Source organism: Emys orbicularis, chromosome 19, assembly GCF_028017835.1.
Source record: "Emys orbicularis isolate rEmyOrb1 chromosome 19, rEmyOrb1.hap1, whole genome shotgun sequence".
NCBI lineage: Eukaryota > Metazoa > Chordata > Testudines > Emydidae > Emys > Emys orbicularis.
This window is the reverse complement of record NC_088701.1, coordinates 21,650,869-21,664,999: the sequence shown is the minus strand read 5'-3', so window position 1 is coordinate 21,664,999 and position 14,131 is coordinate 21,650,869. Positions and strand designations below refer to the sequence as shown.

The following is a 14,131-nucleotide window of genomic DNA, read 5'->3' as shown; positions in this document are numbered from 1 at the left end:
TTTCCACACCTCCTCCTGCAGAGCCCCCAGGCTGGGGGCGGGGCGTGCCAGGCCGGTGTGGCAAAGCCCAGGGCCAGGAGTCAGGGGTCGCGCTGGACTGGGGCTGGCAAGGGGACAGCAGGATGGGAGAGGCCACGTCAATTCCATCCATGGGTTGCTCAGGGGTCAGGCTGGTGCTGGGGGGTCGACCGTGGTGGCCTCTGGGGCCACAGCTGGGATGGGGCACCTGGCTGAGCCGTGGGGTGACTGAGACAGGGAGGGGGGATGTGTCCCCCCAAGCCCCTTCCCCATCCCACCATGGTGCCTGCTTCAGCTGGTGTGCCCAGCCCCCGTGGCCCCGCCAACCAGGCCCCGTCAGTCTGGGGGGCAGAGGGGGCTCTGGGGTTGGCCCGGGCCGCAGCCTGGCGCCAGGGCTGGTGGCGAGACACCAGCCCCATCCAGGATTGGCGGGCAGGCCTGGCACAGAGCCACAAGGGGGTCCTGCCTTCGCGGGAGACCCCGGCCCTGGAGCATCGGGGAACAGCCGAGGGGCAGATGGAGGGAGGAGAGAGCCAGGGGTTTAACCCCGGGGGGAGGGCAAGTCACCTTGTTGGAGATGGGGCAGGGAAGAGAGGACGGTCCCCCCCACTGGACCCACTGTCCTGGTCCTGCCGGGGTGCTGCCCCCCGTCGGCACCTGGTCCCCCCAGAGATCCCGCGATGGAGGCTTTGCCCTTGCCTGGGAGGAGGGGGCTACCGGGTTGGGGTGCAGATGAGGGGTGAGGAGGCACAGGCCGTGGGGGCTGGGCAGGTGGGCAGCAGGAGGCATCGGCTGCGGGAGGGCTGGGCACCCCCTGCTGGGGCCAGAGGCCGTGGGGATGGGCAGCCCAGAGTCCCTCTGCAGCCATGGCTCCCTCTGCTGGAGACGGGGGGCGTTGCAGGAACAGCATGTGGGTACCCCTGGGCCAGCGGGGAGCGGGTGCCAGGGGCTGGGCAGGGGTGGGCCACACGGGGCCCAGGGACCATGGCTACCCAGCAGGGTAACCAAGGCCCGCCCTCCTCTCCCCCAGGCCTGGCCCCCCGGGAGGTCGGCGGTTCCCCCCGCCCGCCCGGAGCGGATGTGCCCCTGAGCGCGGCCGGGGCCCAACGGACCATGTTCAACCCCAGGAACCCCCCCGGGAGCGGCTACATGGAGCATTGCTACCTGCGCCCCCGGCACGCGCCCGGCCCCGGCCCCGGCCTGGCAGACGGTGAGTCCCGGCCACGCGGCCTCTGCACCCCGGGGCATCGGCACGGTGGTGTGCGGGGACTGGCCGCGGCCCCCGCCCCCTCTGCGCCCCTTTACGGGTCCCACCCTCGGTCTGTCCATCCCCTGCCCCCTTCCACCTGTCCCACCCTCTATCCCTCCATCCCCCGCCCCCTTCCACCTGTCCCACCCTCGGTCTGTCCATCCCCTGCCCCCTTCCACCTGTCCCACCCTCCGTCCGTCCATCACCCGCCCCGCCCCCTTCCACTGGTCCTGCCGTCTGTCCCTCCATCCGCTGCCCCCTTCCACCTGTCCCACCCTCCGTCTGTCCATCCCCCGCCCCCTTCCACCTGTGCCACCCTCCGTCCGTCCATCCCCTGCCCCCTTCCACCTGTCCCACCCTCCGTCCGTCCATCCCCTGCCCCCTTCCACCTGTCCCACCCTCCGTCCGTCCATCCCCTGCACCCTTCCACCTGTCCCACCCTCGGTCTGCCCATCCCCTGCCCCCTTCCACCTGTCCCACCCTCCGTCCCTCCATCCCCTGCCCCCTTCCACTGTCCCACCCTCCGTCCCTCCATCCCCCGCCCCGCCCCCAGCACCAAGCCCTGGAGGGGTGGGGGCGGAGGCTGCCCAGGACTAACGTCCCCCCTTCTCTCCCCCACTTCTTTCCAGGGCTGAGCGACTTCCCCATGTGCCACCAGGCCAACCTGATGGGCAGTCACCATGGGTACGGGCTGGCGCCGGGCAGCGAGCATGCTGGGAATGCCGACGGTAGGTCGGTGCCCGGGGGGATCCGGCTGGCCTTGGGGGCTGGGCTAAGGGGAGGGGTTGCCAGTAGACGCCCCAGCCCACTCTGTGCTCATGCCAGCGGCACCGCCTGTGGGGGACGGGCGACGGGGCCGGAGGGGGCATCGGGGACCAGCGGGCACACGCACACTCAGCCCCGGTTCCCCGTCTCTGTCCGGCCCAGGGTCCCGGTTTTCCACGCCCCGCGGCGCGGCCAAGCTGACCAAGAAGCGGGCGCTGTCCATCTCGCCGCTGTCCGACGCCAGCATCGACCTGCAGACCGTCATCCGCACCTCGCCCAACTCCCTGGTGGCCTTCATCAACTCACGCTGTGCCTCGGCCAGCGGCTCCTATGGGCACCTCTCCATTGGCACCATCAGGTGGGCGCCAGGCGGGCGGGACCCAGAGCTGGCCTGGCCTGAGCCGAGCGGTCGAAAGGCGCTTTGTCAGCCCATCCAGTCCAACTCTCAGAGGCTGAAGCAGCCTGGGTCTCTCCCCGTCTCTGGGAGGGGAGTGGGGTCTAGTGGTTAGAGCAGGGAGGCTGGGAGCCAGGACTCCTGGGTTCTCTCCCCAGCTCTGGGAGGGCAGTGGGGGCTAGTGGTTAGAGCAGGGAGGCTGGGAGCCAGGACTCCTGGGTTCTCTCCCCAGCTCTGGGAGGGCAGTGGGGGCTAGTGGTTAGAGCAGGGAGGCTGGGAGCCAGGACTCCTGGGTTCTCTCCCCAGCTCTGGGAGGGTAGTGGGGGCTAGTGGTTAGAGCAGGGGGGGCTGAGAGCCAGGATTCCTAGGTTCCATCCCCGGCTCTGTCATTGACCCATCTTGTCACCTTTGCCAAGTCCCTTTGCCGCTCTGTGCCTCAGTTTCCCTATGTGTCAGCAATCCTGACTGACATCATGGAGGGGCAAGGGGGGGGCAGGTTAGTGACTGAGTCTCTGCCAAGTGCGGGGAGGGGGCCTGGGGCAGGCTGAGCCCCTCTGCCTCACTGTACACATGGCAGGAGGCCCAAGGCCGGGAGCGATGGGCCCCTCCCCACAGTCTGGGATGGGGGGGACACCTCCGGGGGGGAATCACACTCACTCTCCTTCTGACTTTCAGCCCGTCCCTGGGCTTCCAAAGCCCCATGGCTCACCCGAAGGGGCAAGGGGCAGCGTTCGGCCCTCCCATACCCCCCTGTGGCTCCCATGAACACCTCCCTGGCCGGCCGGGGTTCCTGCATCATCCCCCGCCCCGCGGGACACCGAAGCATTGCCAGGTAAGGGGCCCCCGCCCGGGAGGAGCACCAAGCGCATGACACACAATGGCCACAGGGGGGCAGCGCTGAGAACCGTCCCCACTGGAGTCTGGGGTGTTTAACGAGACAGGCCCCCCGCCCCACCCGCCAGCCCCAGCGAAGGTACCCCGTCCTGGCAGGAGCGGCAGCGCCACGGGCCCCCCTCTGCCCGAGCTCATCACGTTTCTCTCCCCCTCCCAATGCAGATGAAATCAGAGCCCAGCCTGGGCACCAACGGCCTGGAGGACAGATCGGAGGGCGACGTCTCCAGCCCAGCCTCCACGGGGACGCAGGTAACGGGCAGGGTCCGACTCCCCCTCGCCCCCCAGCCAGGCCCGGAGTCCAGCCCCCCAGCATCGGCCACAGCCGCCGCCCCCGGGCTCGCTGCACATGTCGCCTGCGGGCACCCGGGGCCGGCGGCAGGAGGCTGCCCCAAGCTCCCACTGGGCCCAGACACCCAACCCGGCCACGTCGCCCATCACCCACAGGGGGTGCTGCTGGTATGAGCACGGGGGGTGGGGGCTGCCCGCCGGTGACCCCCTCCCCAGGGCCCAGCCTTGCTCGGCTGGCGGGTGCGTGGGCTGAGCCAGCGGTGCCCTCCCTGCCCTAGGACCCGCTGCTGGGGATGCTGGAGCCCCGGGAGGAGCTGGAGAAGGAGGACGGGAAGCAGGAGGCGGAGGCCGTGTACGAGACCAACTGCCACTGGGAGGGGTGCACCAAAGAGTTCGACACCCAGGAGCAGCTGGTGCACGTGAGTCGTGGACGCTGGCTCGGACCCCCCCTCCCCGAGCCTGTCGCGGGATCAACCCCGACCCGCAGCCCCTGCTGGCCCAGCCCTGGGCTTCCCCTTACCCCACAGCTCCCCCGGTGCTCCTCACTCCCGACCCGCAGCCCCCATCCAGCTCAACCCTGGGCTCCCCCCATCCCATCTCTGCCAGTGCCCCTCACTCCCGACCCACAGCCCCAGCCCTGGGCTCCCCCCTACCCCTCAGCTCCCCTGGTGCCCCTCACTCCCGACCCACAGCCCCAGCCCTGGGCTCACCCCTACCCCTCAGCTCCCCCGGTGCCCCTCCCTCCCGACCCGCAGCCCCAGCCCTGGGCTCACCCCTACCCCACAGCTCCCCCGGTGCCCCTCCCTCCCGACCCGCAGCCCCTGCTAGCCTAGCCCTGGGCTCCCCCCAATCCCCAGCTCTGCCAGTGCCCCTCACTCCCGACCTGCAGACCCAGCCCTGGGTTCACAGCTCCCATGGTGCCCCTCACTCCCGACCCACAGCCCCTGCCAGCTCAACCCTGGGCTCCCCCCATCCCAGTTCCGCTGGTACCCCTCAGTCCTGACCCGCAGCCCCAGCCCTGGGCTCCCCCCTACCCCACAGCTCCCCTGGTGCCCCTCACTCCCGACCCGCACCCCCCGGCCTATCACCACCGTGCCCTGAGCCAGCCCCAGAAGCCGTCTCTGCAGAGGCCTGGGGGCCACTGGCTGGCAGCTCCCCCTGACCCGCGCCCTGCTCCACCCCCGCAGCACATTAACAACGAGCACATCCACGGGGAGAAGAAGGAGTTTGTGTGCCACTGGCTGGAGTGCTCGCGGGAGCAGCGGCCCTTCAAGGCGCAGTACATGCTGGTGGTGCACATGCGGCGGCACACAGGCGAGAAGCCTCACAAGTGCACGGTGAGTGTGAGCCGGGCGCAGGCCAGACACGCCAGCCGGGCGGGGGTGGGGGGTGGGACACAACCCCCCTGCACACAGAGCCCCGCCCCCGTGCCAGCCAACCTCCTGCCCATGTCCCATTCCCTTCCCCTGCGCCAGGCCCCCTCCTGCGGCTGGGTCACAGCCGGTGCCCCCTGTGTGCCACACAGCCGCGTGCCATTTCCCTCCCCCACGGGTCGGGCGCAGCCCTGTCTCCCGCGCTGGGAAGGGGCTCTGGGTGCAGATCCTACAGGGGGGGGGGGATCCGTGACTGTGCTCTGGGTGCCGGGGGGGGGGTGTCAGAGTGGGGGTGGGGTCAGCGTGTATGTCCTGGGGGGGGCTCTGGGTGCCCCGCGGGGCGGCAGGGGGTGGGCGTCTCTCTCACGGCTCTCCGCACAGTTCGAGGGCTGTCACAAGGCCTATTCGCGCCTGGAGAACCTCAAGACCCACCTGCGGTCGCACACGGGTGAGAAGCCGTACGTCTGCGAGCATGAGGGCTGCAACAAGGCCTTCTCCAACGCCTCGGACCGCGCCAAGCACCAGAACCGCACCCACTCCAACGAGGTACGCCCCCCCACCCGACATGGTACGGCCCGCTCCCCCCACACCAATGAGGTACACCCCCTCACCCGACACGGTATGGCCCACTCCCCCCACTCCAACGAGGTACACCCCCCACCCGACATGGTACGGCCCGCTCCCCCCACACCAATGAGGTACACCCCCCCACCCGACATGGTACGGCCCGCTCCCCCCACACCAATGAGGTACACCCCCCACCCAACATGGTACGGCCCGTTCCCCCCACTCCAACGAGGTACGCCCCCCCACCCAACATGGTACGGCCCGCTCCCCCCACTCCAACAAGGTACACCCCCCCACCCAACATGGTACAGCGTGCTCTCCCCACTCCAAGGAGGTACACTCCCCCACCCGACATGGTACAGCCCACTCCCCCCACTCCAACAAGGTACATCCCCCCACCCAACATGGTACAGCGTGCTCTCCCCACTCCAAGGAGGTACACTCCCCCACCCGATATGGTACAGCCCACTCCCCCCACTCCAACAAGGTACACCCTCCACCCGACATGGTACGGCCTGCTCCCCCCACTCCAACGAGGTACACCCTGCCACCCGACATGGTATGGCCCACTCCCCCAACTCTAACAAGGCCTGTCCCCCCACATGACATAGTAAACATGGTAAAGCTCACCCCCCCCACCCGACATGGTAAAGCCCACTCCCCCCACTTCAATGAGGTACAGCCCCCATCTGAAATGGTACAGCCCACTCCCCCCACTGCAACGAGGTACACTCCCCCCCCCACCCCAATCCATCATGGTACAGCCTGTTTCCCCCATGCCAACAAGATGCACCCCCACATCAGCCCCCTGCCAAGGAGACACGACCACCCCCCGCCCCGTTACCAGATGTGCCCGTTATTCGGGGGTACGTTCATTGATTAGGGTTACTCTTCGGGGGGGGGGGTGTAATTCTATCAATGTGCTGCTTGTGTCACGTGTGTGTTCATATGGAGCTGTACATCTCCCTTCTGCAAGGCCCCTCCCATTGGAGCTACCATCACACACACACAGTGTGCTCTCCCCCTTGATGAGCAAACCCCACAGGATTTTGGGCGCTGCAGGGATCTGTAGCTTAGGTACGAGGAGCGTTGTTGCAGAGTGAATAGGGAAGCTAAAGCCACAAAAGAGTAAAGTTCAGAGCGAGAGAGAAGCGACCAGCTGAACCATACAAGTTCTTTAGTGACTACTAGTGATAACTACACAAGGGAGCCTAAAGCACCATAACAGTTACATGATTAACGGTTAATCCCTGCGGTAGAAAAGAAAACAGAGCGGGGGGGGGGGGATCTCACCCACTCCATGAGGCTTGAGCTGGTTGGGGGTCCCAGGGACGGTGGGAGCTCAGGGTCTGGAGTGCGGGAGCCAGGCAGAGCCCCCAGCCCGATCAGGCAGGAGATGGAGTCCCAGGGGAACAGATGCAGAGTTTGGGTCCAGGCAGCGGAGCACTGACTTGGGCATAGGTCGGGGGAGTTGTACGGAAACAACAATGGTTCAGGGGAGACACTGGATTTGTTTCTGGGTAAGCTGATGGCTCCAGGGTTTTCTTTAGGCTGGACAACAGGAGCTGGTCACTCTTGGCTATGGGTGGTGGTTTCTTCCAGGGAGCTCCCAATGCAACCAGGAGTCCGGTGGCACCTTAAAGACGAACAGGTTTATTTGGGCATAAGCTTTCGTGGGTAAAACCCACTTCTTCGGATGCGGAGTGAAAGTTACAGCTGCTGGCATGATATACTGACACCCGAAGCGACGGGAGTCACCTCACAAGTGGAGAACCAGTGTTGACAGGGCGGATCCGATCAGGGTGGATGTGGGCCACTCCCAATAAGAGATGAGGAGGCGTCAATTCCAGGAGAGGCAAAGCTGCTTGTGTAATGAGCCAGCCACTCCCAGTCCCTGGTCCAGCAGCGATTGGCCCCAGAGCAAAGCCCGGCCCGGCCCGAGGAGCTCACACTCTGGAGCAAGACCCTCCAGCTGTTCCGGGATTTGCCCCCGGTGCCACGTGGCCGAAGCCAGCCTCACACTTCAGGGGGATTGATCCCCGGCTGCTTCCGCCCACCCCTTCCTTGGGGCCCACAGCCCCTGGCACAGTCAGGCCACTGGGCTAGCTGGACCCTGGGTCTGGCAATGCCTCTGTTCCCGACAGGGCACGTTCCATGCCCTCAGTACGGCCCCCTCCCCGTGTTGGTGCCCGGCTTCCCCAGGGGCTGACACCCCCAGTTTTGGAATCAGGCTGGTGGGTGCCTGTGGTCCTTCCCCAGCGGGCAGCTCGCTGCGCCCAGAGGTGCCCGTGGGGCTGTCTCCCGGGCTGGGCTAACCCCCCCATCTCGCCCCCCCATGCAGAAGCCATACGTCTGCAAGATCCCCGGCTGCACCAAGCGCTACACGGACCCCAGCTCCCTGCGCAAGCACGTCAAGACGGTGCACGGCCCCGACGCCCACGTCACCAAGAAGCATCGGGGCGACACGGTGCTGAGCCGGGCGCTGGCTGCCCCGGGGGGCCCCGCAGACATGAAGCAGGAGAAGGAGGGAGGCTGCCCCGGCGAGAGCAGGAAGGACGAGGGGAAGCTGATGGTGCCCGAGGCCACCTTGGTATGGAGCGGGGTGGGGCAGGCGGGCAAATTGGGCAGAGGGGGCTCCGGGCTGCCACGCTCCAGGACAAGGCCCTGCCATTGGGGGGTTGGATTTTGGGCTGCGGGGGGAGGGAATTCCTCATTGCCTGAGCTGCGGGGGGTTGGCGTGCAGCCAGGGGGTTCCCCGGAGGCTGTGGCTAATGAGGGGCTGGCGCCCCCCCCCCGTTCCCTGTCTCCCCAGAAGCCCCAGCCCAGTCCCGGTGGGCAGTCGTCCTGCAGCAGCGAGCGCTCGCCCCTGGGCAGCGCCAACAACAACGACAGCGGGGTGGAGATGAACGCCAACCCGGGCGGCAGCTTCGAGGACCTGTCCACGCTGGAGGACCCCCCGCCGGGGGAGCCCATGGGCGCCTCGGGGCTCTCGGCCCTGCGCCGCCTGGAGAACCTCCGCATCGACAAGTTCAAGCACCTGCGGAAGCCCCCGCCCGGCAAGGGCCTGAAGCTGCCGGCCATCCCTGGCACCGGTGAGCCCTCGGCCGGGCAGGGCCAGGCCAGCGAGGGCTGGGGCGGGAAACCACCTTGGGCAGGACGGGGGTGCCGGGAGCGGATCAGGGGGCTCAATGGGGGGCGCTTTTCCCTGGCAGTCAGCGCTGGCCCCATTGCCCCAGTGCGGCACTAGGGGGCGCTGTGCTGTAGGGAGCAGGGCGGGGGGACCAGCAGGGGGCACTCTCCCCTGGCAGTCAGCGCTAGCCCCATTGCCCCAGTGTGGCACTAGGGGGCGCTGTGCTGTAGGGAGCAGGGCGGGGGACCAGCAGGGGGCGCTTTTCCCTGGCAGTCAGCGCTGGCCCCATTGCCCCAGTGTGGCACTAGGGGGCGCTGTGCTGTAGGGAGCAGGGCGGGGGACCAGCAGGGGGCGCTCTCCCCCTCAGGCTGTGTTGGTCCCAGTGCCCTAACATGGCACTAGGGGGCGCTGTGCTCCCACAGGTCCTGTCTTACAGATAAGCCATAAACCGGAGCGTCACATTCCCGAGAGCTGCACGAAGCTCGGGGTCCCGGCCACATTCAGAGCTCCGTATTTCTGCTCTGCCCCCCAAACCTCCATGTTCCCTCCCCTGCCATTGCAATGGGACACACCCTCTGCCCCCGGCCCCAGAGGCAGCTGCATTTCGGGCCTGGAGGAGGGATCTTGGTATAAACAGCTGCCATGCCCCACCCCAGAGGTGGCTGCATGGCGCCGGGTGGACAGGCTCGGGGAGGTTCCAGTGAGTGGAGCCAGACGGGGACTGGGGGGGCTTGTGCCTCCGGCAGGGCACAGGGCTGGGGCCAGTGGGGCCAGCCTCCCAGAGGGCCACTAGGGGTCTCTGAGCTGGGACCAGCTCCAGGACACACGGGCTCAGGCCCCCCACTGCCCTGGGAATAAAAGGAAGGGGGGGCAGCCAGCCCCGGGGGGAGGGTGAAGGACCCTGCAACCAGCTTGACGCCAGCTCAGTTACAGAACAAGAGTTTAGATCTGGAACCCCAGACACCTGCAACCCCCCCAGACCCTCCCAGACACCTGCACCCCCCCAGCCCCCTTCCCCTCCAGCCACCTGCAACCCCGCCAGCTACTCCCAACCACCTGCACCCCCCAGCCATCTGCACCCCCCCCAGCCACCCGCAACCACCTGCACCCCCCAGCCATCTGCACCCCCCCAGCCACCTGCAACCCCCACAGCCACCCACAGCCACCTGCAACCCCCCAGCCACCTGCAACCCCCCCAGCCACCCCCAACCACCTGCACCCCCCGACACCTGCAATCCCCCCAGCCACCCCCAACCACCTGCAACCCCCCCAGCTACTCCCAACCACCTGCACCCCCCCGACACCTGCACCCCCCGACACCTGCAATCCCCCCAGCCACCCCCAACCACCTGCACCCCCCAGCCATCTGCACCCCCCCAGCCACCTGCAACCCCCCCAGCCACCCCCAACCACCTGCACCCCCCGACACCTGCAACCCCCCCAGCCACCCCCAACCACCTGCACCCCCCGACACCTGCAATCCCCCCAGCCACCCCCAACCACCTGCAACCCCCCCAGCTACTCCCAACCACCTGCACCCCCCCGACACCTGCACCCCCCGACACCTGCAATCCCCCCAGCCACCCCCAACCACCTGCATCCCCCCAGCCACCTGCAACCCCCCAGCCATCTGCACCCCCCCAGCCACCTGCAACCCCCACAGCCACCCCCAACTACCTGCACCCCCCAACACCTGCAATCCCCCCAGCCACCCCCAGCCACCTGCAACCCCCCAGACACCTGCAACCCCCGACACCTGCAACCCCCCCAGCCACCCCCAACCACCTGCAACCCCCCCAGCTACTCCCAGCCACCTGCACCCCCAACCCCCGCAGCCACCTGCGCCCCCAGCCACCCCCACACACCTGACCCCCTGGCCACCAACATGCACCTGCACCCCCCAGCTGCCCCCGTGCAGCTGCCCCCCAAACCTCAACCTGCAGCCTTGGCTTTTTGCCCAACCCCCCCCGTCCTTCCCCACCCCTCAGGAGCACTGTGCCTGTGCCCTGGGAGCCAGGCCCGTTCCCGCCCCTGCAGTAACCCCCCCTCCCCCTGCCTTTGCAGGCCCCCCCGGGGAGATGCCCAGCCTGTGCGGCCCACCCCCCGCGGTCTCCCACCGCCGCGTCCTGGAGCTGTCCGCCAGCGACCTGGCCTCCGCGCCCCCGCTGAGCGAGCGCCGGGCCAGCACCTCCAGCACCGTCAGCTCGGCCTACACCGTCAGCCGCCGCTCCTCGCTGGCCTCGCCCTACCCGAGGGCCGCCGAGGGGCCGGGGGGGCTCCCCAGCAGCCTGGGCTTGGCCGAGGCCTACGACCCCATCTCCCCCGACGCCTCCCGGCGCTCCAGCGAGGCCAGCCACTGCGGGGGGCTGCCGGGCCTGACGCCGGCCCAGCAGTACCACCTCAAAGCCAAGTACGCCGCGGCCACGGGCGGCCCCCCGCCCACCCCGTTGCCCAGCATGGAGCGGGGGGCCCTGAGTGGCAGGACGGGGTTCCCCGGGGACTACCCGGGCCCAGCCGTGCCGTCCTTCCTGGCCAACGGCTCGCTGCGGCGGCACAGTGCCAACGAGTACCCCGGCTACAGCCTCCACCCGCCCGGCGGCCGGCGGGCCAGTGACCCCGCCCGGACGGCGGCCGAGCCGCACGCCGCGCCCAGCGTGCAGCGCTACAAGAGCGTGGGTAACGTGAGCGCGTCGGCCGTGGGCAGGGCCGGCCTGCAGCCCCTCGGGGGCACCGACCCCAGCCTGCAGCGCCACCTCTTCTCCCCTCGCCCGCCCAGCATCAGCGAGAACGTCTTCCTGGAGAGCGTGGCCATGGAGGGGCCCGGGGAGACCAGCCTGCTGGAGATGGAGCAGTACCTGGGCTACCCGGAGCAGGGCTTCCAGTGCCAGGCGCCGGGCATGGAGCTGCAGGGGGAGGGCGCCTATATCGGTGCCCACAGGACCATGGGGGGCATGCAGCTGAGCCCAGGTGCCCACGGGGAGCTGGAGGGGGGCCTGGGGCAGCCCGATTTCTCGCTCCCCCAGTGCCAGGTGAACCAGCACTTCCAGGGCATGCGCCCACCCGATGCCAGCATCCCGGTGCCCTGGGATGAGGCCGCCCCGGGGAGCCTGGAGATGAACCCCATGGTGCCCAGCCCGGTGGGCAGCCGGCATTGCCACCACCAGTACCCGGCTCCCGGCGCCTGCGAGCCGCAGCCCAAGCACATGGGCATGTGCCATCCGGGCGGGTTCGCCGACGGGCAGCAGTTCGGCGAGCTGCAGATCAAAGCCGAGCTGACCCCCTGCCAGAACGTGCAGCCGCCACCAGCAGCTGCGTTCGGCCAGCCCAGGGCCATGGCGGCCGCCCCCGGCAGCGGGTACCAGGCCGAGCCCCAGCAGGGCTCCTGCTTTGCCATGACCCCCCCGGGCAGGCGGCCCCAGACCCCCATGCTGCAGGTCAAGGAGCTGATGGTGCGGAATTACGTGCAGTCCCAGCAGGCGCTGATGTGGGGGGAGCAGCCGCAGCCCCCCCCAAAGGCCGGGGAGCCCATGATGGGGCTGGGCGGGGTGCCCGGGCACAGCCAGCCCCTGCGGCACCCCCCAGCGCCCCAGGCGTACCTCAGCCCCAAGTATGCCGGCTACCCAGCCAAGCCAGGGCACCCGCTGGGCCCGCCCGAGAACCGGGCCCTGGCCAGCCAGTGCTTCAACCCCGAGCTGGTGCCCCACCCGCCCGGCGGGCCCAAGCCCCCGGCCAGGCAGAACAGCCTGGGCTACATGGGCAGCCCAGGCCAGCCCAGCCCCTCCTGCGAGCCCCTGGAGGCCAGTCCCCGTAGGCTGCTGCGGCTGCCCCCCCTGCACGCCCCGCCCGAGGGCCCCGCCGAGGCGGCCATGCTGTTCTACCCAGGGCAGGGCCCCGTGCAGCCGGGGAAGGCCGCCCAGGGGCACCAGCCGGCCAGCTGCGGGGGCCAGGATCCCGGCAGGCCGTTCGCCCCCGGCCTGGAGAGCCTCAAGCCCGACTCCTTCCCCTACCTGGCATCAGAGGGGCAGGTCTCCAACAGCCTGGACTCGCTGGACCTGGAGAACACGCACCTGGACTTCACGGCCATCCTGGATGACCCGGAGCCCCCGGCCCTGAGCCCCGCCCGGCTGCCCCCGCCCGGGCCCCCCAACATGGCCGTCGGAGACATGAGCTCCATGCTGAGCTCGCTGGCTGGGGAGAGCCACTTCCTCAACACCCTGTCCTAAGGCCCCCGCGCCTCCCCGGGCACCCACCCCCAGCGGGCAGGAGACGCCCGCCTCGACGGGCTGCCCAGCGCCCTAATACGGGACCCCCCACACCCGGGAGAAGGGGCCCCCCGACTGGCCGGTGTCTCACCGTGGGGATGGGACGCTCCTAGCTATTCGGCAGCCACCCATCTGTCCGTCCTTCCATCAGTCCATACGTCCATCCCTCCTTCCATCCATCTTTCCACTCATCCACCCACCCATCTGTCCATCCCTCCCTCCATCCTTCCACCCATCCCTCCTTCCATCTTTCCACTCATCCACCTACCCATCCATCCATCCATCCTTCCACCCATCCACCCACCCATCTGTCCATCCTTCCACCCATCCACCCACCCATCTGTCCATCCCTCCCTCCATCCTTCCACCTCACCCATCCCTCCCTCCATCCTTCCACCCATCCGTCCATCCCTCCCTCCATCCTTCCACCCATCCGTCCATCCCTCCCTCCATCCTTCGACCCATCCCTCCCTCCATCCTTCCACCCATCCGTCCATCCCTCCCTCCATCCTTCCACCCATCCCTCCCTCCATCCTTCCACCCATCTGTCCATCCCTCCCTCCATCCTTCCACCCATCCCTCCCTCCATCCGTCCATCCCTCCCTCCATCCTTCCACCCATCCCTCCCTCCATCCTTCCACCCATCTGTCCATCCCTCCCTCCATCCTTCCACCCATCCCTCCCTCCAGGGACTCCTATGGGCTTTGTGGGAATAGGATTAGCCTCTGCTCCTCTCTGCAGCTGCAGGGCAGCTCCCCCAGGCCCTTAGGGGAGATGCCCTCCACCCCCATCCCACTCCCCTCGGGGGGCCTCGAGTCTTTCCAGGGCAGAAGGGAATAAGCGGCTGCGTGCCCCACCCCAGAGGCAGCTGCATGATCCCCAGGCTGTGGGGCGGGCAGGGCCAATCAACCAGACTGGGAATCTGTAGCCCATTCAACCCCCTGAGATTGCCCTGGGCCGGCGCTCGCCAGGCTGCCCCCATGCCAGTGCCCTGCATGCGTATTCCTTCCACAGACCCCCCCCCCCATCCTATCGCCCCTTCTCTGGGCCAGGGGCTGCTGCAATTTACCCCCCCTTATTCTGCCTCTTCCCCCCCCCCTCCAGTGGCACAGCGGGGGAGGGGCTCACAGCAAAGTCTTAACTGAAAAACCAAAGAAAAATCATTTAAAAAAACCCCCAAACTCACCTAAA

The 14,131-nt window shown here is 68.4% G+C and overlaps 1 protein-coding gene across 1 annotated transcript; it reads left to right on the top strand.

Annotated features, from left to right (window-relative positions):
• The first annotated feature begins 1,131 nt into the window (after positions 1–1,131).
• On the top strand, positions 1,132–12,901 carry GLI1 (GLI family zinc finger 1). Its single transcript, XM_065419425.1, has 11 exons — positions 1,132–1,228; positions 1,897–1,995; positions 2,195–2,390; positions 3,102–3,258; positions 3,483–3,569; positions 3,887–4,027; positions 4,796–4,945; positions 5,363–5,527; positions 7,890–8,138; positions 8,361–8,640; positions 10,743–12,901. The coding sequence occupies exons 1-11, from the start codon at positions 1,132–1,134 to the stop codon at positions 12,899–12,901; spliced, it is 3,780 nt and encodes a 1,259-aa protein (XP_065275497.1).
• Positions 12,902–14,131: the final 1,230 nt, after the last annotated feature.